Genomic DNA, 26,229 nt, shown 5'->3' with positions numbered 1-26,229 from the left:
GAAGAAGGGATACTTCCTGTTAGATTGTTTGCTCCTAAATAAAGAAACTGGAGCTTCACCAATGAACCCATCTCTGGAGGAACTTCTCCACTCAGTTGGTTTCTAGTCAATCTGAGGCGAAGGAGGTTAAGCCAACCCGATGTGTTCTTGGGGATTTTGCCCGTGAGAGAATTGTTAGCTAGATATAAGAAACGTAACCGGTGCAACCGCCCGATTTGGGGAGGGATTTCATGGTGAAAGCTGTTATTTTGGAGCAACAAATACCTTAAGAAACTGAGATTCCCGATGTGAGGTGATATAGACCCAGAGAGCATCTACGAATTCAGATCCAACACGGTGACTCTGTCATGGTGCCATCGACTACAGGTGACACCGTACCACTGGCAGAGGTTGACCGTATTGTTCCAAGAGCCAAGCATCCCGAGAGGGTCCTCAGTTATGCCAGCCTTGAATGCAAGCAATGCGGATTTGTTGGTCTCATTTGATGCCGTGGAGACTCGTACAAGCCACAATGAAATGGCAATGGCAATGGCAAAAATGAAGCGAGGGAATAGTAACTTTGCAAAAGTAAAGCCCACGAGTTGCATGACTCGAAGCAGAGGTGGACCGAAGGGATGTGCAGGGAGGTCTAAGAAGGGTGAGAGATATGATGGGTGATTCAGGTATGGTGTAGCCACCTCCTTGACAAGAGATTTATAGAGGGTGGGGATTCTGGGGAAAAAAGAAAAGGACTCTTGTTTTTGGTATCAAAAATTCATTTTCGTGCATTCATTTGGCATGAGCGAGTGGCCAGTCCACCACTACTCCCTTGTGTTTCTAGAAATGTCAAGTCAAAAATGAGAAAAACACTTCGAAGGAGCTTAGTTCCGCAGTCTGATCGGCAAAAATTTCGTCCTAGCCGCCTTGCGATTCATGATTAAACAAAGAGTCCTACCACTGTTTTTGATCGACTTAACATTCAAACATGTCTTGACATGACATTCTTTTTTCCTTTTAATCCAATTAGGGATGAAAATCACCACACTGAAGTTCACCATTGAACCCGCACCTACACCAATTTTCGTATGAATGATTAGAGAGATCTTCTCTTTTCTGTTTGGTTACATTTTTTTTATTCCCTTTGCTAGACTTCTTTTTGGCCGCCATTAAAGTAGCGGAGCTTGAAGAGATGGAGAAAAAAATGGAGAAGAAGGACAATTCGAGGCTATATTTTTCTTCGGCAGTAGTTGGAGGAAGACTCTTTCAATTACGTTTCTAATCAATCGGTTACAAATACAGACATCTGCCACCTGGTGTTGTGATGATCATCGAGAAAAGCCGTGGTTCTGGAAATTAAACATTCTTAGTCTTAGTCTTTCTATTGCACGTTGATCTATCTTTTCTCCCCCCACACCATACGTAGGAATACAGGCAAGATCGTTAATGGAACACTGACTGGTTTTCTTGCCGTCCTCTACACGATCCGAGAGGACAACATCGGATTTAGTTTCTGAAACTAAGAACTCTGGAACTCAGCTTCGTTTATCAGCGTTAAGGAAGTTGCATGTTCTATATTGATGCTCCCACTCTTCCTTGCAAGGAAATGACAAAGCAATTTTTTAAAACTAAGATGCTGATCATAGACTTTGGGGATAGGATTGTAATAACAATTAATAGTTGCATACACGTACCAGAAAATCATGCATTGGAATTTCCGTTAAGCGTTAGGAAGTTCCCGAAATTCTGGGGGCTTTTTTCCAATTCACGCGAAAAAAAAATATATTTACCAAAATAGGGTTAAAAAAATATTTGCCAATTTAGGACCCGTTCGGCAGTCTTGGTGCCGAGCGGGCCTATGCTCAGCAGCTGGGCTGCCGAGCAAGGGGCCCGCCCCACCGCTGAGCGGGATCCAGCTTTCCGCTTAGATTTTTTTTCCAATTTTTAATAATTATTATTTTATTTATACTTTTTTTTAAACTTATTTTATTAATGTAATTAATTAAGAATATTCATAAAAGAAAAGTGCTGAGATATATGAAAAACATGTAATTTTCATAATAGATAACAATTGTTAATCGCAATTACATCTACTGACGATGCCATCTTCTTACATTACCTCATGTTCCGCAATTAGGTTCTCTTCGGTGCTTGGCGGGTCTAGTATTATACCGACAAGGACGAGGATCCGACCGAGGAGGATGTGTAAATGATAAAGGTATATCTTGTAAAATTATGCCATGCCCAAACGGTATACATCCTACTGTAGAAAAGCTTGGATAAAAAGGAGGAAAATCTGATCCATACGAAGCGGGAGAAGGAGCTGGAGTCTGCGGCGGTGGATTGTCGGGAAATGCAAAAGTAGATCTCTCGGGAAATGGGACGGCAAACTGGGTTATTTTTTTATTTACCTAAATTCGTAAACATTATAACTATTAAGGGTACAAATAATAATCAAATAAATAAAACAATACTTACGAAACTGCAAAAAATAACTATAACGAGATTTACCTCAAACTATTGAGGGTAAGCACGCGCCGAATAAAGAGCTCAAATTATTAAAAGAAAGCACCGAGTAAGGAGGCCGGCTTTGCTTTTGTCTCAACTTATGTAAAATAAAAAAGTCCCAATTTAATTTAAACATGACGAAAATATTAGCAATAAAATAAAAACATTAACAGCCTATAATAACATCAATAAAGGTACCCGAGGAGAGGGGGATCTCCTTCAACGAACAAATGAGGCCGATGGCTCTGTAATTCACGTGAAGGTGGAGAGGAGAGTGTTCGCGGAGGTGCTGCAAGAGGGCTCTGAGAGTGCGAGAAGAGGGAGACCTCAAAGAGTGCGAGAAGAGGGAGAGTTTTTGAGCAATCTGAGCACGGAGAGAAGAGAAGAGTGTTCTAAGCGCGGAGAGGAGAGGAGAGTGTTCTAAGCGCGGAGAGGAGAGGAGAGCGTTCTGACCGCAAAGAAGAGAGAAGAGCGTTACGAATGCGAAGGGCCTTCGGCTTTGTTTTAAACAAAGCCGAAGGCTCTACAAAACGTGTGAAGGCTCTGCAACACCTTTGCGGGCGCTGGTACGTTGGCCCCCACCTACTCGGTAGTCAGAGTGCCGAGCGGCCGGGGGGGGGGGCACTCAACCCAGCAGAGCAGCAGGCGCCGCTCTGCTGGGCGGAGTGGGCCCCCCCTCGCTCGGCATTATCGATGCCGAGGAGGCCACTCGGCGGTTCCGGTGCCAAGCGTGGGCCCACTCGGCACTTTAAATGCCGAGCGGGTCCTGCTCGGCATTAAGACTGCTGAGTGGACCCCAAATTGGTAAATTTTTTTTTTATACCTGTTTTGGTTTTTTTTTTTTTTTTTGCATAATTTGGAAAAAAGCCCAAATTCTGGTCTGCAGAAGATGGAAGAAAAACGAGGTATCCATCTGCCTCCTTCCACCAACCAGGAAATTCTGGTCTGCAGAAGATGGAAAAGAAAAAAGGACAGATTTTTTTTTTTTTTTTTGGGTCAAGACAGATGAGGTGGCCCGATTTAGGAAACCGTATGCAATTAACACAATCAAGATTCTCAGAGCTCAGAAGGCACAATGTGGTGAGTAGAGCATCAAAACGCGCTCAAAGCAACGGAAGAACAAAGGAGAGTTTAGCTGAATTCGCCGGCATCGAATAATACTCAGTCCTCAATAAGAGGTCCTCAACAGCCAGCTTTCCTCATTGACTCATACAGTTTTTATCATCGATGATAAAGCCCCCGTAACCGTAAGTCCTCTCGAGGGACGTTTCTCTTTGTTGATCCTGCGGTTTCTAATTCAAAATAATGGATGATCCAATTCATCACCGGTGCTTGCTTACACTCATTGAAGATTCTATCCACACCCCACCTAACCTGGCTCTGCTATCACTTGTCATGGCATTAGCACTCTGCTTGCTAGGGAAAGTGATTGCATCTACTTACCATCGCCTGCCGCGCATAGCCAAATGACCATTGCTCTCACTAGTGATATTACCATCCAGTCCGTTCAACGTTGATGATGACGCTAACTTCAGAGCTTGGCATTGCTGCTTGTCGCAAGTGGAAAGTCTGATAAGCTAGCTGCCCTACTTCTTTGTAGGCCCGGATCTCGCGCTGTACAAGGATGGAGCAGGAATATTTGTCATTAATGGTCGCAAATTCATTGTTAATGGTTGCAAATTCCCTTGAAACTCTTCAGAATCTTACGTATTTGAATCTTTCGAATAACAAGTTGTCCGAGGTGGTAATTCCATCCTTTTTGCACAATCTAAGCAAATTGATTTATCTGTATCTTGTTGGGAATAACTTTCAAGGGCGCATTCCTCCGTATCTAGATAAGTGTCAAAGATTGACGTAGCAAAAACTTTCTAGTATCAATCTCAGCGATTCCATATTCCCTGTGGTCACAAGTCTCTTCTTTTTGAACTTATTCCACAACCATCTGACTGGGGCCCTTCTCAAGGAAATAGGAGAGATGAAGAACTTAAATTATATGGACATCTCAGGAAACACGTTAGATGGTGAGATACCACGCAGTCTGGGCAATTGTGATGTACTCTGTACTATTAAGATTGCAGGACAACCTCTTCCAAGGGTCCATTCCTCAATCCATTAGTTCATTAAGAGGCATCAAAGTACTTGATCTTTCAGGGAAATAATTTATCTGGAGGGATTCCAAGGTTCTTGGAGGCATTTGATTGGGAATATGCTAATCTATCTTTTAACAATTTTGAAGGCTCTCCACCAACTGAAAGAGTCTTTAAGAATGCAAGTGCCACATTTGTCATTGGAAACGAGATGCTCTGTGGAGGAATTCCTGAATTTCATCTCCCTAAGTGCATCTCTAAAAACTCCAAGAGCAAGCGGCAGGTCCATATCCTGATACTTTCCATCTTTATCCATTTTGGCTTCTGGGAATAGCTCTTCTTCTTGCTTTTTTTGTACTCATGTTGGTTGAAGGAGAAAAGAAAAGAGCCTATTTATAGCCCCGTAGGCGGTGCATGGCAGAATTCTCCATAAAGCAACTAATGGATTTTCTTCAACTAATTTGATTGGTATCAGTAGTTTTGGGTCTGTTTACAAGGGTATACTCGTGAATGGAACGGTTGTCGCTGTGAAAGTGCTGAATTCAATACGCCGTGATGCATTCAAGAGTTTCATGGCTGAATGCGAGGCTCTAAAGCAGATTAGACACTGCAATCTTTTTAAAATCATATCAGTATGCTCAAGCATTGATTATTACGGTAATGATTTTAAGGCTTTAGTCTACGAGTTCATGGTTAATGGAAGCCTTGAAGAGTGGTTGCACCACCATCAAGAACCGACCGAAGCAGATGGGCCTTCAAAAATTTTTAGCCTCCTCCGCAGGATAAAGATTGCCATCGACATTGCTTCTGCATTGGATTATCTTCACAACCACTGTCACAGCCAAATTATTCATTGTGATCTAAAGCCAAGCAATGTTCTCTTAGATGATGAGATGGATGGACATGTTGTTGACTTTGGATTGGCAAAAGATACACCTGACACCAACTCAAGGATAAGCTCAGCTGGTCTAAGAGGAGCAGTTATGCTGCTCCAGGTAAAACCCCCTTGTCCTTCCTTCCTCTCAAAAGAGCCTTACAATTCAAATGATACAGTGGACGCTATTTTTTTTAATGTCTAATGTGAAATTTGACGAAGTGCAGAATATGGGATGGAAAGTGTGGTTACCAAAGAAGGCGATATCCATAGTTATGGCATGCTCTTGCTAGAGACATTTACCTGAATCACTCCCACTGACGATATCTTCAAAGAAAATTTGAACCTTCGGAATTTTGTTAAGGAAGGTTTGCCCGCACGAGTTCTGGAAATTACTGATCCCATTCTATAACAGGGAAGAGAGAACTATGCAGGCCATAGCGGAGACAACACAGTTCAAGAGTGTCTGGTAATGGTCTATGGAATTGGAATTGGCTGCTCAGTTGGAGTACGCAGAGAGAGAATAAGCATCACAGAAGCTGAAACAAACTTCATGCAGCTGGTTTACAAGGATAGGTAATATGCAAAAGCAATGACATTTCTAAAAATTATCACCTTGGCAGACTGACCAGATTCCCTGCATTTGTAGTTACGTTTTTACACTTTTTTCCTGGTCTTAAGGATCGATGGTTTCTGCATCTTCCAACCGTAATCAGCAAATTATAATTGCACTCATATGGAAAGAAATATTGCTCCTCTTTCAGCCGTGATTAAGCTACTCTATGTTTTGTTTCTCCAATGAGAATGAATTCGCTCTTGTTTATTTCCAGTACAACTTGGCAAACAGTACGAGATTATGAAGATGAATACACTGCTCAAGATAGACTACTGTATGTCTGTATGTACTCTTGATACATATGACTATCAGATAGAGGTCTTGACATCCGCATACAACTTTTCTAACTTTAAAAGATCCCAAGTGCTCTCGGGATCTCATCGGTTAAAGCATTCTTGCTCACTCCTCGTATTAATAGATCAAACTATTTAACTAGCATAAAGGAAGAAAAGGATAAATGAACTTGCTTGCATAGCTTTATGAGACATATACAGGCATGCATGAATGCCTCTCTTTTCATGATTCCAAATTTCAAATATACAGTAGCGCTGATATAAAACAGCAACATTCCAAGTATTTTGTTCACTTCTCACACGCCGCCAACTTTCATTTTAAAAGGAACATTGAAACACACCTTTGTTCTTCACGCTCTATCCTATTTATGATATATATCAGAACTCAATTCACCAACCACACGATACGTTAGGAAAGCATCTGCCCCACTTTACATTCTGCACGATGACTCTGTTACCTCCATGGCTTCATCTTCCCATTAGCGGAGAGTTGAGTTTATCTAAATTGAAAAAAAAAATGTGAGTAGTCACGTGCTTGTCTATGCTTAGGTGGTTCAGTTAGACATTTGTAGGAGGGACTAGAAAACTTAATGCTTTAGTATATCACCTGTCCTCGTAAGCCAGCTGCGTAAAGCCTGTCCCTAATCGAACATAGTTGAGCTGCTACATCTGTGATGCTTATTCGATCTCCTGGCACTCCAACTGAGCAAGCGATCCCAATTCCGTAGACCATTAGCAGACAATCCTGGACCGTCCTCTTTCTGCTTTCCCCTGCGTAGCTCTCCACTTCTCGAACTAGAATGGGATCGGTAATCTCTAGGACTCGATCAGGCAAAGCTTCCTCAACAAAAATATGCAGGTTCAAATTTTCTTTGAATATCTCAGCCGTGGGCCTGATTCCTGTGAACATCTCTAGCAAGAGAATGCCATAACTGTAGACATCACCTTTAATGGAAACTGCACTACCCATTCCATATTCTGCACATATCAAGAACCATGTATGATTGAGCTATGAGAAAATAATATATGCAAAATCTCATTATAAAGTTAAAAATTTTTGTGAAAATATGCCATCAACAATTTTGTGATGAACCAATTGTTCATTTGAGGGACACAAGGGGACAACCTGGAGCTGCATAACCAATTGTCCCTCGCAAACCAGCTGAGCTTATATTTGTGTTCGCGTCAAATGCGGATTCAAGGATGATCTTTGCCAATCCAAAATCACCAACATGTCCAACCATCTCAATGTCTAAAAGGACATTGCTTGGCTTTAGATCACAATGAACTGTGGCAATGTGGCATTGGTTATGAAGATAGTCCAATGCAAAAGCAATGTCAATGGAAATCTCTATCCGTTGGATGAAACTCAAATTTTTTGAAGCCCCGTTTGCATCAATCGGTATTGGATATGGGTGCAACCACTCTTCAAGGCTACCATTGATCATGAACTCATAGACCAAAGCCTTAAAATCATTTCCGTCATAATCAGTACCTGAGCATACAGTTAGTACCTTCAAAAGATTTCGGTGTTTGATATGCTTTAGAGCCTCGCACTCGGCTTTGAAGCTCTTCAAAGCACCTTGACGTGTTAAATTAAGCACCTTCACAGCGACGTTAGTTCCATCCTCCTGGAGTATTCCCCTATAAACAGATCCAAAACTGCCAACACCGATCAAATTAGTTGAAGAAAAACCGTCAGTTGCTTTAAGTAGAGTCCCATAAGATAAGTTTTGCCAGATCTCATCTATGGAACTTAAAGTCGGTTGTTCAGCTTTCTTCTTCTTCAACCAGCATACATACACAAAAACCAGAACGAGAACCACCCCTAGAAGTGCAAAGAGAATAGAGAGCGTGAGTTTCAATTTACGAACTACTCCTTTGTTCTTGAAGTGTGGAGAGATGCATTTAGGAAGTCCAAATTCTGGGATTCCTCCACACAACTTGTTTCCAGTAATAAAAGTGGCACTCGCATTCTTGAAGACGCCCTCAGTTGGTAACATTCCTTCAAAATTGTTATAGGATAAATTCAGAATCCCCAAGAAGGGAAAGGCCTCTAAGAACCTCGGAATTTCGCCGGATAGATTGTTGTTTGAAAGATCCAATTCCTCAATGCTTCTTCATGAGCTAATTGATTGGGGAATGAATCCTTGGAAGTGGTTGTCCTTCATTCGCAAAACTAGCAGTCCATCACAATCGCCCAAAGTGCTCGGAATTTCACCACTGAACATATTGCCTGAAATGTCCAAAGAATTTATATGTTCAACTTTTCCTACTTCCACCGGAAGGGACCCATTCAAATGGTTGTCAGACAAGTTCAAATAGAGAAGACTTTTAACAGCTGGGAATACGGAACCCCTGAGATTGTTGTTTGAAAGATCGAGCATCGTCAGACTTTGACACTCATCTAGATGCGAAGGAATGTGCCCATGGAAGTGATTCCCATCAAGATATAATGCAATCAATCTCTTGTTCTTATGAAAAGAGGATGATATTACCCCCGATAGATTGTTAGTGGAGAGATCCACATATGTTAGATTTGGAAGGTTTTCCACGTCAAACGGGATGGCACCTGAAAGAATATTGTTGGTCATATGCAAGATTTCCAAGTTCACGAGATTGCCCATTGCTCTAGGAATCTCACCAGTAATAGGATTTAGGCCCAGGGCCAATGTCGTGATGGCAAGGGACAAATTACCAATGCATTCCGGCACCGGCCCACCGAGTCTATTAGTATGCATGCTCAAGAGGTATAAGCTGGTCATATTGGTTAATGAGCAAATAAAGCTCAAGTCACCAGATCCCCCACTTCCAAGATGGTTAGTGTGAATGCTTAACCGTCGAAGGTTACGCAAATTTTCAAAAGAAGGTACGTTCCCGGAGAGTCTGTTGCCTCCAAGTTGAAGGGTCTGTAGATTTGTGGCATTATTAGGTATACACGGTGGGATTGATCCAACAAACTGGTTACCGTAGATGCTGAAAAGTTTTAAGCTGGGGAGACAAAAGCCCATTGCAGAGGGAAGACTTCCATGTATTTGGTTACCTCCGACGTTGAATTCTTCCAATGAAGATAAATTGTAGAGGGAAGACGGAAACGTACCGGACAACGAGTTCTCTCCAAAATCAAGTTGTGTTAGTTTGGTCAGTTGGCTTAGAACCCAAGGAAGACTCCCGCTTAAGTTGTTGTAGACAAGATAAAGCATCTCCAACGATGACAAGTTGCCGATGGAAAAAGGGACACTGCCCGTTAGATTGTTTCTTCCTAAATGAAGATACCGAAGCTTCACCAAGGAACCTATCTCTGGAGGAACTTCTCCACCGAGTTGGTTACCAGCCAATACAAGGAGATTCAGGTTAAGGCAGCCCGATGTGTTCTTGGGAATTTCGCCGATGAGAGAATTATTGCCCAGAATCAAGATGCTTAACCGTCGCAACCGACCGATTTGGGGAGGGATTTCCTGGCAAAAGCTGTTGTTATAGAGCCTTAATTCCCTCAAGAAGCTAAGGTTCCCGATATGAGGAGAGATAGGCCCCGACAGTTTCAAGGAGTAGAGGTTCAACGCAGTGACTCTATTGCGGTGCCGGCGGCCGCATGTGACCCCGTACCATTGACAGAGGTCGACCGTATTGTTCCAGGAGTTAAACACCCCGAGGGGGTCCTCGGTTATCCCGGCCTTGAATGCAAGCAATGCGGATTTGTCGGTTTCATTTGATGTCAAGGAGACTCGGGCAAAGCACGAGGCAATAGCAATCCCAAGAATGAAGCAACGAAACTGTAAGTTTGTAGAATTAAAGCCCAAGATCTGCATAACTCAAAGCAGAAGTGGAATATGAAGTGATGTTACTGGGAGACTAAGAAGCGATTTTGTAGAGAGTCTCTTCTCTTCTTTGGTCTCATAGGTCGTATTTGTCTGCGTCAACTAGGCATAAGTGAGTGGCCAAGCTGGGTGCTAAAAAGCAAGAAAGATGTGACATTTCTCCTAGCGGCCTCTCTACCGTAGAATTAAAATTGAAAAGTTTTAATGAAATCAGACGTCGGCTGAAATTGATTTTGCACAACATGACAAGAAGGAAATGACAATTAAATGGGGAAGGAGCATGCCGTGATTGGCACGAAAGTAGATAGATAAGTGGCAGATTGACTTGAGTCATCCCCTACTGCCCCGTGTTTACTTTTGAAAGTAATTTCTGAGATTTTTTTTTTACCAAACACTTGGATTTTGATAATTGAGAATGAAAAATCGGCAAATTTGCAAACCGAACTCGTTCAGTTCTCGCCGAGCTTCGTCTATGCTGATGGGCAGAAATTTGTTCCTACCGGCTTTTGATTCATGACGTCATTAATCTTATTAAGACACACGTGTGAGTTGTGAAAAAAGTTTTATTTCAAAAAATTGATGTCGTATGAAGTAGTTAATATATTTCCATTGACCCATAACTCATTAAGTTAAATTGTTTGAGTGAAAGTAGATTTAATCTGATATATAAACAAGCTCGAATTTAAATTCCCTCTTCGTCAAACTTATCTCCAACGCCACATGTTTTGCATCTCCAAGGTCCAACTTGGCGAACTCTTGACGCCAATGTCTAGTGCAGTAGGACCCAGGCAACGCTCCCACACTTCCTTGCAAGAAAATGACCGCTTAGCGGGATTGTTGTATCAGCAAGTAATAGTTGCAAACGCATGTCAGACAATCATGCATTGTGTTCTCTCAAATCCGTTCTAGTTCTCCCTATATGCATAGGATGTTCATGAAGGATGTCAACAGCTGCCCGTTCTAATTTGTCATCAACGTGAAGCCCCTGTTAAGTCCTTTCTAGGAACATTCTCTTCATCGATCCTGCGGATTCCGATTCAAAACAATGGATGACTACCAACTCATAACCGCTTCTACTTCCAATCGCCTGCCACGAGTAGGCGAATGACCATCCCGGTCACTGTTAATATCATCATCCAGTCCGTTCCCCTCCACGCCCAGACCATTGTTGTTCACACTCACTTCAGAGCTGGCATTGCTGCTTGTCGCAAGTGGGGAGTCTGACACGCTACCTGTCCTACTTCTTGTAGGCCCAGATCTCACGCTATACGTGGATGAAGCGGGAATATTTGTCATCAATGGTCGCAAATTCCCAGGAATGCTTCGCCTCATGTCCTAGATCAGGTTGAAATACGATCACATCACAAAATAAAATCAATCTAATTAAAACACGGCCCTGAGTACTAGAAGTGAGTATAGAAATCCCGAAATTCAGGTATTAGCACTATAATAATGAACTAATACATTATTATAGCCATATCCTAGGATTTCTTGGATAGTGTTTGCCCAAAGCCTGAGGAGAATGTTTATTGTCTTGCTGGGTTTGCACCACTTTCCTCATGTTTATTACTCTTTCCAACAATTTAGTGCCAGAAACTCTCCTTAACAAGTCTCTTTGGATACTTGTCAAGTGGATCTTCCATACCGAACGGTGAAAAATATTTTCCAATCCATTTTTAGATTTCAATCGAACACCGAAAAATATTGTCATCTTCCTAAAAAATTGCTTCCTGAAAAATAATTTCCGGAAACATATCATTTTTTGCGAAACGAAACAAACGGAGCCTAAACGATAATTGTTGTCATTTTCAAGACCAAAAAATCCAAAGCCCTCGCCTATACTTTGACTCAACATATAGGGTGAGTTTGGTTCGACATTTAGAAGTAGCATTTGGCCCCGAATGCTCCTTTGAAAAATGTTGAACCCTTTGGCAAGCATTTCGAAGGAGCATTTGGCCAAATATTCCTCTTGGGAAGGCTGAAAGCCCAATGCTAGAAGCCCCAGCATTAGGCTTTTTAGCATTTTCGGGATGCTAAGGATGGGATTAATGAAATATGTTGACTTGCCTTTTTTGCCCTCAAACTTTTTCAAAAGTCCAAGTTTGCCCTTTTGGTAGCCCCGCTCTCTTTTCTTCAACATCGATCGATAGAGAGACTTCTTTTGCGCCTCGCCGTAGCGTCTTCTCCCTTGCGTCCGGTCGCTCTCCCTCCGTTTGCTCCCTCGCGTTTGGTCGCTCCTTCACTCGATTTCTCCCTCTCTCGAACGCGCTCTTTCGCTAAGACCAGGTGACTTTTCTTCGCTCTCTCCCTCGCTTGACTAGTTGGTGGCGTTGATTTGAGCAGATCTTAGGGTTTCCATGTTGCTATTTTGCTTCCCCCTTCAATGCCCCGATTGTACCACTCTTGGAAAGGGATCCGATCGATTGATTCCCTAAGAGCTTTAGTAATTTTTTTTTCCAAAGATAATCAAACAAAATATGGCCTCCGGTATCAAAAATTAGGATAGATTGGTAGCAAGGTAACCAATTTCCCTACCCGCAGAGATTGTGACAAACTAGGTGCAAAAGAGGTAAAGTTTTGGAAGGAAAGGCGTTGCATTATGTATTCTCGGGGGGACTAAGATCTGTAAGAACTATGATTAGTATAACTTCTATCCGAGCTTTGCGAAAGACCAGCAAAGTTATGTGCGGTGAAGCCAAAATTAGCATCCGTAACAGGGGAGACTAACTTGTGACTTGTTAGTAATGCAACTCTTGTAAAGAGATCGGTATGAGAAGCATGACAAGACAAGGCGTTTGTGGTCATGTGCCCCGAGATTGTGTCGAAGGATTTTGTTTTTGGGGTGGTTCCTCTATAAGGCTGCCGAAGTTATTATTGTAAGTGATTATTCAAAAATCCCGCTATGCTTATACTGTGTTATGTAATAAATCCCATTTTGCTTATTGTTCTCTCGCGAGGCTCAAAGAACTCGGATATAAAAGGATATGAAGTGAAAATTGTGCATATGGATCTTTTTTCCCTAAATTTGTTAGGGTTCCTGCTGCTCTTCTTTCCCCAAAAAAATTTGCAACCTTTATTGCATGGAAACTTAGCATATACATGCTTATCATGTTCACCAGGACCCAGGTTGAAAGATGAACTCAAAACTGGATATCTAGAATGGCATACTTCAATTATAAGTAACAATATGTAACAGACGTCATATGCTTGCTCTAATGATCACATGCTTGGTAAGCTATGGTGTATATATGGGGAAGCCTCAATAGACTTTTCTACCATATTTGTTTTTTTTTTTCTCCTTTTTGCTCCTTTTAGTTCAATAAAGGGTTGTGTCTGTATTCCTTCCTTACGCCTCATCCACTTTTATGCTCCTTTTAGTTCAATAAAGGGATCCGATATGATCGTTTTGAACCGCTGAAATTGTGTTTCATGTGGCGTTTGTATTGATTTTCAACCTGATCTTATGGTTCAAGTGCTCTATTTTATGATATGTTTTGTCATTTGCATTAGTCTTTGATTAAATTTTTTAGAACAATTATGTTGATGGAATGTTTGCTAAGTTCTTCTTGAGTCCATGCTCCTATTTTAGAGACATTATGGGCTTATATGTTTGCGTGGATGTATTTTGCTGGCTGAATTAGGTTTTGTTTGTGGTCTTTTCTATTGTTTTAATAGTAGATGGCAAGTTCATCAAAGGAAAAAGCTGTTTGGAGCTCGGAGGATGTAGAAACCTTTTGTAGGTTGTGCGTTGAAGAAATTGAAAAAGGCAACCGTCCTTCAAACAACAAAAGGGATGGATGAACAGTCATAATTAACAAGTTTGAGGAGCAAAGGCACAAAAAGTATGATAAAAATAAAATGAAGAGTAAGTGGGACAATCTTAAGGACGAATGGAGACGATGGAGGTCATTGACTCTGAAAGAAACGGGAGTAGAATGGGATCCAATGAAGAATACTATTGATGCAACCGAGGAATGGTGGGAGAAGAAAATTCAGGTTTTTGTTCTCTTCTTTGGTTACTTTTTTTTTTTTTTCAAAGTTCACTTTATAATATAACTCATGAACATATTTAATATAACAGGAAAATCCTAAGTTTAGAGCTTTTAAAACGAAAGGCATTAAGCCGAGCCTTCAAGCTTTGATGGACAAAATGTTCGGTGATACGGTTGCCACTGGAAGTGTCACATGGACACCTGGGCGCGGTTTGTGTGTTGATAAGGATGATGTGGCCACACAACTTGATATTGAGGATTGTGCAGGTTCTACCGATGAAAATATAGAGTGTAGTGTTGGTGAAAAGACTGTGGATCGGGCTCAAAGCAAAAAAAGAGCATCGCAAAGTTCAGTGAGGCATGCACCAAATAAGAAACAAAAGAAATTGAGTACAAGTGCCGAGCTAAGTTCACAAATGGAAAGAATTGTTTTAGCTTTTGAAACTAGGAGCAATGCCCCAACTGTTGTGAGGGAATTTGATCCTTACAAAGAAATCATGGACGCTTTGGATGGCATACCCGAGATTATGCAAGATGGAGAGCTATACTTTTTTGCACTAGAACATTTTGCAAAAAAGAAGGATTTTAGGGAAATCTTCATGAACTTACGTGACAACGAGAAAAAAGTCCAATGGATCAAGCGTCGGTTCGAGAAGCATACTTCAAAGTAGGAATGCTCGTTATTTATTTTGACTTTTTCATATGCTATGTTGCTGTAATAGACCGATTTGGTGTTCTCTTTGCACTACTTATTTGTATTAGTTAGACTATTTCCTTGTGAGACTCTGTTATTTTAAGTTGGTGTTATCTTTATTTTGTGGAGGTTGCATATTTATGATGGTCAATTTGTGTGATGTTGATGAATGATTTACATAACTTGTTACCTCATTTTGTTATTTTATCCGGTTATGGATGAAAGTGCTCTTGACAGGGAAACCCAAGCAATAGTGCATGTAAAAGAGGAAGATGAATTTTTGTTAGCTTGCACAGTCGCCCATTTTGTAGCTGTTTATCAGACAAGATACCGATCCAAACAACCGTGCATGACCTCATCATATACAGGAAATGCATGGTTAAGAGAGCTAATGGATATTGATGCTAATTCGGTAAGGTGTTATAGAATGCTTAGAATGGATAGAGCTGTCTTTAATAATTTAACGCAGGAATTAGTGACATGATATGATCTTCAAGGATCTAGGAATATTGATGTTGTAGAAATGGTGGGAATGTTTCTTCATATTTTAGGACATGGTGTAAGTAACAAGTTAGCACAAGAGCGCTTTCAGCACTCTGGGGAAACCATATGCAGATTATTTAGCTTAGTGCTGGATAAAGTATGTGAAATGGGAGCATATTTGATTCAACCATCCGATCGACAATTCAAGGAAGTTCCAAAGAAGATCCGGAATAATCAAAGATTTTATCCACATTTTAAGGTTAGTTATGATTATACAATAGAAAGGATGAGCATAAATATAAATCAAGTAATATTTGCATTCTTGTTTTAGGATTGCATTGGAGCTATAGATGGTATGCATATCCCAGCGGTGGTACCTACACAAGATCAACTTCGTTTTATTGGACGAAAAGGAACATCGACGCAAAACGTGATGGCTGTGTGCAATTTTAACATGGAATTTACTTTTGTAATGGCCGGTTGGGAGGGAACAACTCATGATACACGTATTTTCTATGAAGCAATCCGTGAGAACACTTATCCTCATCCTCCGAAAGGTTCGTCAATTGATGGTTTTTATATATTTCTTTATGTATGTGGTATATGTTGTTTAAATTTATGTAATCATTGTGTAGGTAAATACTATTTGGTAGATGCTGGATATCCAAATCTCACGGGTTATTTGGGGCCATACAAAGAAGTTAGATATCATTTGCCCGAGTTTCAACGAGGTCCCGCACCTACAGGTCATAAAGAAGTGTTCAACCGTGCCCACTCCTCACTGCGATCAACAATTGAGCGAACCTTTGGTGTATTGAAAAAGAAGTGGAAGATTCTAAAGGGTATGCCTAGTTATCCATATCAAAAGCAAGTGAAAATTGTGATAGCGGCAATGACTTTGCACAATTACATACAAAAAAATGCCGTGGATGATGCACATTTTGCAAGAGTAGATTTGGATCCCAATTTATATATAGTAGATTCCGATGATGTAAATGGGGAGGGTAGTGCTTCAAATGATGATGCAACATCCGACATGGCACGTTTGCGTGATCAAATAGCTCGTAGTTTAAGAAATGTTTAAGGATGTTTGCAAAAGTACCTTGTGGTGTACGTTCCCATGAATGTTCTGTCTTGGTATAGCATTTTGATTTGTCTCAACACTAGTACGAAGCATCGGTGAAGTCAAGAAGCGGGAAGAAGGCCATTTCCACGGTGTTTCCCCGCCTCTGCCATATCTCTCTCTTTGTATTTTGCATGCTTGATCACGACTTCTACATTGGCGATGCAATGTGGGTAGCTCTCCTTTTTTTTTGTTATGACAGAGCACTTTGATTTTTCATTTTCTTTTTTTAAATCCGATCGAGATTTGATAATGAATAGATTGATAGCTCCCCTGTTTCGAGAGTTATTTTTTTTTTAATCGTTTCATTACCTTTTTTTTTTGTGGCCGGGAGCTTCCTCATTGCGGGACTACGTGCGCGACATGATCAATTATAGGGTGATTCTCCATATTCCAATTACCAACGTGCGCGACATGATCAACTAAGAAAATCGGCATCCGTCATCGAGCACATATTGTATTTTTGGAGAAGTAAGAAATCAATCAAAAAGGATTGCCAAAGATCTATCGATAGCAAATAAATCATGCAAAGAAGAGAGAATGAAACAATTATTTTCAATAAAAATTTGCTAGAACAAATTAATCAATGGGCAAAACTAAATTAATTCATATTTTTAACATTGTTGGCAATCTTTTCAATTTTAAACCAATTAAAAATAAATAGCGTAAAATAGTCACCCAAAGGAGCTTTCCTAATGTATTTCTACCAAACAGCATTTAACCCAAAGCCCCTTGAAAATGTTAAGTTTACCAAATAGTCTTTGCATTTCCACAAGGAGCTTTTAGCTTTCAGCATTTGCATTCCCCCAAAGCTCTTTCCAAATGTCGAACCAAACCCACCCATAGTCTGCACACGAGAGAAAGGAAACCAGAAGAGGAGAATGTAAGAAGATTTGCGTAATTCGCAGAAGTGAAATGGCCACGGTCGGCGATTGAGTGTTTCAGAAGCTCAATGGCACTGTGCCCTGGTCGCTGATCGAGGGTCCCTGTCATCATCTTTTCCATGGAAAAAGAGATCCCTGAATGAACATGTATGCGTGACAAAGAGATCTTAAAAGTCTTGAGCTTGGTCGAAGTCAATGACTTGACGGGTCTCTTACGGTGAAACTATTTTTCCAGGGGTGAGTAGAGGAAATCTGGAATTAGACTGCAGAAAATGAACATCGAACTCGCTACAAATATCTTCTCTGAGAGGCTCATTCCATTTTGAACCAAAATCTCTCCGCTTTAAGCATATGGAACATATTGACTTCCCTTCTCCTAAGTTTCCGACATGGCATCACATCTTCACCATTGTTCTCTTGTTGTGTTCCTACAACCGAGTCTCCTTCGCCTCCAATAATGAAACGGATAGGATTGCGTTGCTGGAGTTCAAGTCGGGAATAACTTTAGATCCCTTCGGGGTGTTCAGCTCATGGAACGACAGCATTGACTTCTGCCGGTGGTCTGGTGTTACGTGTAGTCGCCGGCACCACAGCCGAGTCACGGTATTGGACCTAAATTCACAGAAGCTCTCGGGATCAATCTCCCCTCACGTCGGGAACCTCAGCTTCTTGAGGGAATTACGGCTTCAAAACAATAGTTTTGACCATGAAATCCCACGGCAAATTGGACGGCTGCACCGCTTACGTTTCTTAGAATTGTCCAATAACTCTCTGGCGGGGGATATACCCAGGAACATATCAGGTTGCACGAACCTTATTGGCATTGGATTGCGGAATAACAGACTGACTGGACAAGTTCCCAGAGAGCTCGGTACGCTATTGAAGCTTCAGCATCTTGTTTTAATGGCAAACAATTTGTCAGGAAGCATCCCTCCAAGCATTGGCAACTTATCGTCCCTCGAGGATCTTTATCTTACTTTTAACTCCTTGAGTGGGAGCATTCCTGGGGCTCTTGGCCAACTAACCAAACTAGCCACACTTACTTTGGGATTCAACATGCTTTCCGGTACGCTCCCTGCTTCCCTCTTCAACCTGTCTTCATTGACTCAATTTGACGTATCATGTAACCAAATACATGGAAGTCTTCCTGCAACCATAGGCCTCACTCTCTCGTCTCTCGAATACTTCAACGTGGCCTCGAACCAATTTGATGGATCAATCCCATTCTCAATCTCTAATGCAACGAACCTCCGTGTACTTCCACTAGAGGACAACAATCTTTCAGGGAGCATACCTTCTTTTGAACGCCTACATAATCTTGAATGGTTTTCCATTCGCTCCAATCATCTCGGAAGCGGGGGCTCCCATGACTTGAGCTTCCTTTGCTCCTTAACAAATGCCTCTAGCTTAAAAGAGTTGAATGTCATGGAAAACAGACTGGGTGGGTCACTGCCTCAGTGCATTGGCAATTTCTCCATTACTCTCACAGCATTGGGGGTAAGCAAGAATGTTATAACAGGGGAGATCCCAAGAGCAATTGGGAATCTTGTGAACTTAGAAAAGTTGTATGTGGATGGCAACAGTCTTTCAGGTACATTCCCGTTAGACTTGAAAAACCTTCAGAATCTTACATATTTGAATCTCTCAAACAACAAGTTGTCCGGGGTACTTCCATCCTTTTTGCACAATCTGAGCGAATTGATTTATCTGTATCTTGATGGGAATAACTTTCAAGGGCACATTCCTCCGCATCTTGATAAGTGTCAACGATTGCTGTCGCTTGATCTTTCTAGTAACAATCTCAGCGATTCCGGAATCCCAGTGGTCACAAGTCTCTTCTTTTTGAACTTATCCCACAACCATCTGACCGGGGCCCTTCCCAAGGAAATAGGGGAGATGAAGAACTTAAACTATATGGACATATCAGGAAACATGTTAGATGGTGACATGCCAAGCAGTCTGGGCAATTGTGCTGTACTCGTACTATTAAGATTGCAGGACAACCTCTTCCAAGGGTCCATTCCTCAATCCCTTAGTTCGTTAAGAGGCATCAAAATACTTGATCTTTCATGCAATAATTTATCTGGAGGGATTCCAAGGTTCTTGGAGGCATTTGATTTGGAATATGCTAATTTATCATTTAACAATTTTGAAGGCTCTCTACCAACTGAAGGAGTCTTTAAGAATGCAACTGCCGCATTTGTCATTGGAAACGAGATGCTCTGTGGAGGAATTCCTGAATTTCATCTCCCTAAGTGCATCTCTAAAAACTCCAAAAGCAAGCGGCTTGTCCATATCCTGATACTTTCCATCGCTATCACCTTTGGGCTTCTGGGAGTAGCTCTTCTTCCTTTTTTGTACTCATGTTGGTTGAAGGAGAAAAGAAAAGAGCCTATTTCGAGCCCCGGAGGCGGTACATGGCAGAATCTACCTTATGGAATTCTCCTAAGAGCAACTAATGGATTTTCTTCAACTAATTTGATTGGTATCGGTAGTTTTGGGTCTGTTTACAAGGGTATACTCGAGAATGGAACGGTTGTCGCTGTGAAGGTGCTGAATGTAACTCGTCATGGTGCATTGAAGAGTTTCATGGCTGAATGTGAGGCTCTCAAGCACATCAGACACCGAAATCTTTTGAAAATCCTGTCAGTATGCTCAAGCATTGATTACTGCGGTAATGAGTTTAAGGCTTTAATCTACAAGTTCATGGTTAATGGCAGCCTTGAAGAGTGGTTACACCACCATCAAGAACCGACCGAAGCAGATGGGCCTTCAAAATCTTTGAGCCTCCTCCGTAGGATAAAGATAGCCATCGACATTGCTTCTGCATTGGATTATCTTCACAACCACTGTCACAGCCAAATTATTCATTGTGATCTAAAGCCAAGCAATGTTCTCTTAGATGATGAGATGGATGGACATGTCGGTGACTTTGGATTGGCAAAAATCGTCCTTGAAAATACACCTGACACCAACTCAAAGATAAGTTCAGCTGGTCTAAGAGGAACGGTTGGTTATGCTGCTCCAGGTAAAACCCCCTTGTCCTTCCTTCCTCTCAAAAGAACATTACAATTCATGATGATACTGTGGACGCTATGTTCTGTTATGTCTAATGTGAAATTTGGACGAAGTGCAGAATATGGAATGGGAAGTGTGGTTTCTAGAGAAGGCGATGTCTATAGTTATGGAATGCTCTTGCTAGAGATGTTCACCGGAATCAGGCCCACAGATGAGAGCTTCAAAGAAAATTTGAACCTTCACAATTTTGTTGTGGAAGCTTTGCCCGCCCGAGTTCTAGAAATTACTGATCCCATTCTACTTCAGGGAAGAAAGAACTATGCATGCCATAGCAGAGACAATGCAGTTCAAGAGTGTCTGGTAATGGTCTATGGAATTGGAATTGGCTGCTCAGTTGGAGTACCCAGAGAGAGAATGAGCATCACAGAAGCTGGAACTCAACTATGTTTGATTAGGGACAAACTTCACGCAGCTGGTTTACAAGGATAGGTAATGACATTTCTAAAAATTCACCTAAAGCCTAGTCAAGCATACAGAAGTGTGCCTGAACACTCGAGCACTGGGAATGACTAACATTTCTTTCCAGCCTAGACTAAGAGAGAGCAATACATATTCTCAGATATACGTGGAGGGCGAAATTCAATGTTACATCACAAGGCATTGAAACAGCTGACTAGGAACCTCATATGTTACATCTTACGTGTCTTTCTGCACTTGCACTAGAACAGTCATGCTTATAGGGCTTTGTGGTTCACTAAAAGAATTGGCTTCTGACCAGATCCCCTGCATTGGTAACTAATTTTTTACACTTTTTTTCCTGGTCTTAAGAATTGATGGTTTCTGCATCTTCCATAGGCTCATTCCACTCTGCAGGACGCCTGAGGAGTGGATTGGAAGAAGTATGATGCGGAGCTGCTAGATCCAAAGCAAAAGCTTTTGAGCTTGGAGGTCCAACAGATCCAAAGCTTATCAGCAAATTATAGTTGAACTCATATGGAAGGAAATGCTGCTCCTCTTTCAGCCGTAATCATGCTACTCTATGTTTTGTTTCTTGAATGAGAATGAATTCGTGCTTGTTTATTTCCAGTACAACTTATATGAAGATGAGTACACTGCTCAAGATAGACTACCGTATGTACTCTTGATACATATGACTATGAGATAAAGGTCTTGTTAGGATGCAAGTCATCAGCTTTCATCTCCATCAGAATAGGAGACCAAACTGCTTGAGATTCTATTGTAGATATGTTCAGCACAAATCCAGATACGTAGTGTCATTAAACGTATTAGACCGCGGACAGCACGTGATTCTGGTGAACAGAAAAACATGAACAATCGATCTCAGAAGTACTTTTCTAGATACAGAGGAACGCGCCCTCGAAAGTTATTCCCATCAAGATACGGATAAATCCATTTGCTTAGAGTTTGCATAAAGGATGGAGCTACCCCTTGACAGATTGTGGTATGAGAGATTCAAGTACGCAATGCTTTGCAGATTTTTCAAGTCAAACGGGATTGTACCTGAAAGATTGTTGCTCTAGGGATCTCACCGGTTAAAGCATTCTTGCTCGCTCCCAATGCTACAAGAGTATAGGGAAGTCGCCAATGCACTGAGGCAGTGACCCAATCATTCTATTTTCCATGACATTCAACTCGATTAAGCTAGAGGCATCTGTTAAGGAAGCAAAGGAAGCTCAAGTCATGGGAACCCCCACTTCTGATATGATAGGAGTGAATCAAAAACCATTGAAGGTTATGCAGTTTGTTAAGAGAAAGTATGTTCCCTGAAAGATTGTTGTCTATGCTCGCGGCATTAGAAATAAGATGAAAAGAAGTCATGGCTGATAGTCGTATGGATTTGATGGCCATTTTCCTGCATCTTCTCTGCTAAGGCAAACGAGGAGTGGTATCACGACCGGTCGACTTTTCAATTTTTTTGTCCGTGCAGTGGAATGAACGTCTTAAAAATTCCAAGCAATGAGAGAAAGTTTGATCATTTCCTCCATTTCTTGAACTTGATTATGATGGTTTGGTCTTCCTCATGAAAGTGGTAGAGTGACTACAATCTTTGCTTGTAAGTTATTTGGGTGAGATGATGGAATAACGTAATCTGCTCTCCCAAGCATGATGTTTCCTCGTATTAATAGATCGAACTAATTAACTAGCATAAAAGAAGAAAAGGATAAACGAACTTGCTTGCATAGCTTTATGAGACATATACAGCGTTGCATGTATGCCTTTCCTTTCAGTTGTCCAAATATACGACAGGGCTTACAGAAAACAGCAACATTCCAAATACTCTGTTCACTTCTCACACGCCGCCAACTTTCATTTCAAAAGGAACATTGAAACACACCTTTGTTCTTCAAGGTCTAAACTATTCATAATTTGTATCAGAGCTCAATTCACCAACCTCACGATGCATTAGAAAAGCATCTGCCCCACATTAATTCTGCACGATGACTCTGTTACCTCCATGGCTTCGTTGAGTTCATCTAAATTGAAAAAAAACAATGTGAGTTAGGCATTTGTAGGAGGGACTAGAAAACTTAATGCTTTAGTACATCACCTATTCTCGTAAGCCAGCAGCGTAAAGTATGTCCGTAATCGAACATAGTTGAGCTGCTACATCTGTGATGCTCATTCGCTCTCCTGGCACTCCAACTGAGCAAGCGATCCCAATTCCGTAGACCATTAGCAGACAATCTTGGACCGTGCTACTTCTGCTTTCACCTGCGTAGCTCTCCATTTCCCGAATTAGAATGGGATCGGTAATCTCTAGGACTCGTTCAGGCAATGCTTCCTCAATAAAAATATGCAGGTTCAAATTTTCTTTGAATATCTCAGCCGTGTGCCTAATTCCTGTGAACATCTCTTGCAAGAGAATGCCATAACTGTAGACATCACCTCTAATAGAAACCGCACTACCTATTCCATATTCTGCACATATCAAGAACCACGTATGGTTGAGCTATGAGAAAATAATATATGCAAAATATCATTATTAAGTTAAAAATTTTTGGAAAAAAGATGCCATTACAATTTGTGATGTACAATAGAACAAATACTTCGTTTGAGGTAACCAATTGTCCCTCGCAATCCAACTGAGCTTATGCTTGTGTTCGTGCCAGACATGGATTCAAGGATGATCTTTGCCAATCCAAAGTCACCGACATGTCCAACCATCTCAACATCTAAAAGGGTATTGTTTGGCTTTAGATCACAATGAACTGTGGCAATATGGCATTGGTTATGAAGATAATCCAATGCAAAAGCAATGTCAATGGAAATCTTTATCCTTTGGATGAGACTCAAATTTTTTGAAGGCCCCGTATGCATCAGCTGGCATTGGATCTGGGTGCAACCACTCTTCGAGACTACCATTGATCATAAACTCATAGACCAATGCCTTAAAATCATTTCTATTATAATCAGTACCAGAGCATACCGTTAGCACCTTCAAAAGATTTCGATGTTTGATATGCTTGAGAGCCTCGCACTCGGTTTTGAAGCTTTTTAGGGCACCATGACGTGTTAAATTAAGCACTTTCACAGCAACGTAAGTCTCATTCTCCTGGAGTAATCCCCTGTAAACAGATCCAAAACTGCCTACCCCAATCAAATTAGTTGAAGAAAAACCGTCAGTTGCTTTAAAAAGAGTCGAATAAGATAAGTTTTGCCAGGTATCAGCTATGGAACTTAAAGTCGGTTGTTGTACTTTCTTCTTCTTCAACCAGCATGCATACACAAAAACCAGAACAAGAACCACCCCTAGAAGTCCAAAAACAATAGAGAACGTGAGTTTCGAAAACATGAACAACTCCTTGGCTCTTGGAATGTGGAGAGACGCATTTAGGGAGTCCAAATTCTGGAATTCCTCCACGCAACTTGTTTCCGGTAACAAAAGTGGCACTTGCATTCTTGAAGACAACCTCAGTTGGTAACATTCCTTCAAAATTGTTGTAGGATAAGTTCAGGATCCTCAGGAAGTCAAATGCTTCTAAGAATTTTGGGATTTCGCCTGATAGATTGTTTGTTTGAAAGATCCAATTCCTCAATGCTTCTTCATGAGCTAATTGATTGGGGAATGGATCCTTGGAAGTGGTTATCCTTCATTTGCAAAACTAGCAGTCCGTCGCAATCACCTAGAGTGCTCGGAATTTCACCACTGAACATATTGCTTGAAATGTCCAAAGAATTTATATGTTCAATTTTTCCTACTTCCACCGGAAGGGACCCATTCAAATGGTTGTCAAACAAGTTCAAATAGAGAAGAGTTTTAACCACTGGGAATGCAGAACCGCTAAGATTGTTGTTTGAAAGATCGAGCATCGTCAGACTTTGACACTCATCTAGATGCGAAGGAATGTGCCCATGGAAGTGATTCCCATCAAGATATAATGCAATCAATCTCTTGTTCTTATGAAAAGAGGATGATATTACCCCCGATAGATTGTTAGTGGAGAGATCCACATATGTTAGATTTGGAAGGTTTTCCACGTCAAACGGGATGGCACCTGAAAGAATATTGTTGGTCACATGCAAGATTTCCAAGTTCACGAGATTGCCCATTGCTCTAGGAATCTCACCAGTAATAGGATTTAGGCCCAGGGCCAATGTCGTGATGGCAAGGGACAAATTACCAATGCATTCCGGCACCGGCCCACCGAGTCTATTAGTATTCATACTCAAGAGGAATAAGCTGGTCATATTGGTTAATGAGCAAATAAAGCTCAAGTCACCAGATCCCCCACTTCCAAGATGGTTAGTGTAAATGCTTAACCGCCGAAGGTTACACAAATTTTCAAAAGAAGGTACGCTCCCTGAGAGTCTGTTGCCTCCAAGTTGAAGAATCTGTAGATTTGTGGCATTATTAGGAATCCACGTAGGGATTGATCCATCTAGCTGGTTCGTGTGGATGCTGAAAAATTCTAAGTTGGGGAGACCAAAGCCCATTGCAGTAGGAAGACTTCCATGTATTTGGTTACCTCCGGCGTCAAATGTTACCAATGAAGATAAATTGCAGAGGGAAGGTGGAAGCATACCGGACAACGTGTTCTCTCCGAAAGCAAGTGATGTAAGGTTGGTCAGTCGGCCTAGAACCCAAGGAAGACTCCCGCCTAAGTTATTGTTGCTAAGATAAAGCTGCTCCAACGATGACAAGTTGCCGATGGAAGAAGGGACACCTCCCGTTAGATTGTTTCTTCTTAAATGAAGATACCGAAGCTTCACCAATGAACCTATCTCTGGAGGAACTTCTCCACCCAGTTGATTACCAGCCAATACAAGGTGATGCAGGTTAAGGCAGCGCGATGTGTTCCTGGGGATTTCACCCGTGAGAGAATTATTGCCCAGAATCAAGATGCGTAACCGTCGCAACTGACCGATTTGGGGAGGGATTTCATGGCCAAAGCTGTTGTTATAGAGCCTTAATTCCCTCAAGAAGCTGAGGTTCCCGATGTGAGGGGAGATAGGCCCCGAGAGTTTCAGGGAGTACAGATTCAATGCAGTGACTCTATTGCGGTGCCGACGGCTGCATGTAACTCCGTACCATTGGCAGAGATCGATCGTATTATTCCAGGAGCTGAGCACCCCGAGGGGGTCCTCAGTTATCCCAGCCTTGAATGCAAGCAATGCCGATTTGTCGGTTTCATTTGCTGCCGATGAGACTTGGGTAAAGCACGATACAATGGCAATCCCGAGAATGAAGCAACGAAACTGAAAGTCAGCAGAAGTAAAGCCCAAGATCTGCATAACTCAAAGTAGAAGTGGACTCTGAAGTGATGTTGCTGGGAGAATAAGAAGTGATTTTGTAAAGAGTCTCTTCTCTTCTTTGGTCTCAAAAGTCGCATTTGTCTGCGTC

At 41.5% G+C, this 26,229-nt stretch overlaps 6 protein-coding genes and 1 pseudogene across 6 annotated transcripts; 3 read left to right on the top strand and 4 right to left on the bottom strand.

The window, feature by feature from the left end:
* Nucleotides 1-4,108: 4,108 nt before the first annotated feature.
* Nucleotides 4,109-6,157, top strand: LOC125315058 (probable LRR receptor-like serine/threonine-protein kinase At3g47570). The gene is made up of 5 exons (XM_048278970.1): nucleotides 4,109-4,228; nucleotides 4,636-4,854; nucleotides 5,069-5,566; nucleotides 5,861-6,021; nucleotides 6,127-6,157. The coding sequence occupies exons 1-5, from the start codon at nucleotides 4,109-4,111 to the stop codon at nucleotides 6,155-6,157; spliced, it is 1,029 nt and encodes a 342-aa protein (XP_048134927.1).
* Nucleotides 6,158-6,523: 366 nt separating this feature from the next.
* On the bottom strand, nucleotides 6,524-8,490 carry LOC115743639 (probable LRR receptor-like serine/threonine-protein kinase At3g47570). The gene is made up of 3 exons (XM_030678497.2): nucleotides 7,481-8,490; nucleotides 6,946-7,332; nucleotides 6,524-6,854 (listed from the first exon to the last, which is right to left on the bottom strand). The coding sequence occupies exons 1-2, from the start codon at nucleotides 8,355-8,357 to the stop codon at nucleotides 6,950-6,952; spliced, it is 1,260 nt and encodes a 419-aa protein (XP_030534357.1). The 5' UTR covers nucleotides 8,358-8,490; the 3' UTR covers nucleotides 6,524-6,854; nucleotides 6,946-6,949.
* LOC115743635 (LRR receptor-like serine/threonine-protein kinase EFR) lies at nucleotides 8,475-10,291 on the bottom strand. Its single transcript, XM_030678487.2, has one exon. The coding sequence runs from the start codon at nucleotides 10,161-10,163 to the stop codon at nucleotides 8,475-8,477; it is 1,689 nt and encodes a 562-aa protein (XP_030534347.1). The 5' UTR covers nucleotides 10,164-10,291.
* Nucleotides 10,292-13,850: 3,559 nt separating this feature from the next.
* On the top strand, nucleotides 13,851-14,835 carry LOC115743817 (annotated as a pseudogene).
* Nucleotides 14,836-17,699: 2,864 nt separating this feature from the next.
* LOC115743818 (probable LRR receptor-like serine/threonine-protein kinase At3g47570) lies at nucleotides 17,700-21,133 on the top strand. The gene is made up of 2 exons (XM_048278968.1): nucleotides 17,700-20,376; nucleotides 20,485-21,133. Exons 1-2 carry the CDS (start codon nucleotides 17,700-17,702, stop codon nucleotides 20,853-20,855), a joined length of 3,048 nt encoding a protein of 1,015 aa, XP_048134925.1. The 3' UTR covers nucleotides 20,856-21,133.
* Nucleotides 21,134-22,935: 1,802 nt separating this feature from the next.
* Nucleotides 22,936-25,076, bottom strand: LOC115743819 (putative receptor-like protein kinase At3g47110). Its single transcript, XM_048278967.1, has 3 exons — nucleotides 24,512-25,076; nucleotides 23,748-24,137; nucleotides 22,936-23,306 (listed from the first exon to the last, which is right to left on the bottom strand). The coding sequence occupies exons 1-3, from the start codon at nucleotides 25,074-25,076 to the stop codon at nucleotides 22,936-22,938; spliced, it is 1,326 nt and encodes a 441-aa protein (XP_048134924.1).
* Nucleotides 24,906-26,150, bottom strand: LOC125315189 (probable LRR receptor-like serine/threonine-protein kinase At3g47570). The gene is made up of 2 exons (XM_048279547.1): nucleotides 25,412-26,150; nucleotides 24,906-25,271 (listed from the first exon to the last, which is right to left on the bottom strand). Exons 1-2 carry the CDS (start codon nucleotides 26,118-26,120, stop codon nucleotides 25,240-25,242), a joined length of 741 nt encoding a protein of 246 aa, XP_048135504.1. The 5' UTR covers nucleotides 26,121-26,150; the 3' UTR covers nucleotides 24,906-25,239.
* Between the last annotated feature and the right edge of the window lie 79 nt (nucleotides 26,151-26,229).

This window comes from Rhodamnia argentea, chromosome 5 (assembly GCF_020921035.1).
Source record: "Rhodamnia argentea isolate NSW1041297 chromosome 5, ASM2092103v1, whole genome shotgun sequence".
In the NCBI taxonomy this organism is placed as follows: Eukaryota; Viridiplantae; Streptophyta; class Magnoliopsida; order Myrtales; family Myrtaceae; genus Rhodamnia; species Rhodamnia argentea.
This window is presented reverse-complemented; position numbering and strand designations above follow the sequence as displayed.

What these genes read in the sequence shown, in the direction of transcription:
- LOC125315058 (XM_048278970.1), top strand. Translation starts at nt 4,109, where the DNA reads ATGGAGCAGGAATATTTGTCATTAATGGTCGCAAATTCATTGTTAATG. An exon ending in ATAACAAGTTGTCCGAGGTG is followed by an intron (nt 4,229 to 4,635) that starts GTAATTCCATCC and finishes TTGATCTTTCAG; the next exon opens with GGAAATAATTTATCTGGAGG. An exon ending in ACTCCAAGAGCAAGCGGCAG is followed by an intron (nt 4,855 to 5,068) that starts GTCCATATCCTG and finishes TCTGTTTACAAG; the next exon opens with GGTATACTCGTGAATGGAAC.
- LOC115743639 (XM_030678497.2), bottom strand. Translation starts at nt 8,357, where the DNA reads ATGTTACCAACTGAGGGCGTCTTCAAGAATGCGAGTGCCACTTTTATT. An exon ending in AATTGGTTATGCAGCTCCAG is followed by an intron (nt 7,333 to 7,480) that starts GTTGTCCCCTTG and finishes TGATATGTGCAG; the next exon opens with AATATGGAATGGGTAGTGCA.
- LOC115743635 (XM_030678487.2), bottom strand. Translation starts at nt 10,163, where the DNA reads ATGCAGATCTTGGGCTTTAATTCTACAAACTTACAGTTTCGTTGCTTC.
- LOC115743818 (XM_048278968.1), top strand. Translation starts at nt 17,700, where the DNA reads ATGGAACATATTGACTTCCCTTCTCCTAAGTTTCCGACATGGCATCAC. An exon ending in GGTTGGTTATGCTGCTCCAG is followed by an intron (nt 20,377 to 20,484) that starts GTAAAACCCCCT and finishes GACGAAGTGCAG; the next exon opens with AATATGGAATGGGAAGTGTG.
- LOC115743819 (XM_048278967.1), bottom strand. Translation starts at nt 25,076, where the DNA reads ATGACCAGCTTATTCCTCTTGAGTATGAATACTAATAGACTCGGTGGG. An exon ending in TGAAATTCCGAGCACTCTAG is followed by an intron (nt 24,138 to 24,511) that starts GTGATTGCGACG and finishes TTGGACTTCTAG; the next exon opens with GGGTGGTTCTTGTTCTGGTT. An exon ending in CTATGAGTTTATGATCAATG is followed by an intron (nt 23,307 to 23,747) that starts GTAGTCTCGAAG and finishes TGATATGTGCAG; the next exon opens with AATATGGAATAGGTAGTGCG.
- LOC125315189 (XM_048279547.1), bottom strand. Translation starts at nt 26,120, where the DNA reads ATGCAGATCTTGGGCTTTACTTCTGCTGACTTTCAGTTTCGTTGCTTC. An exon ending in CGGAGAGAACACGTTGTCCG is followed by an intron (nt 25,272 to 25,411) that starts GTATGCTTCCAC and finishes CACACGAACCAG; the next exon opens with CTAGATGGATCAATCCCTAC.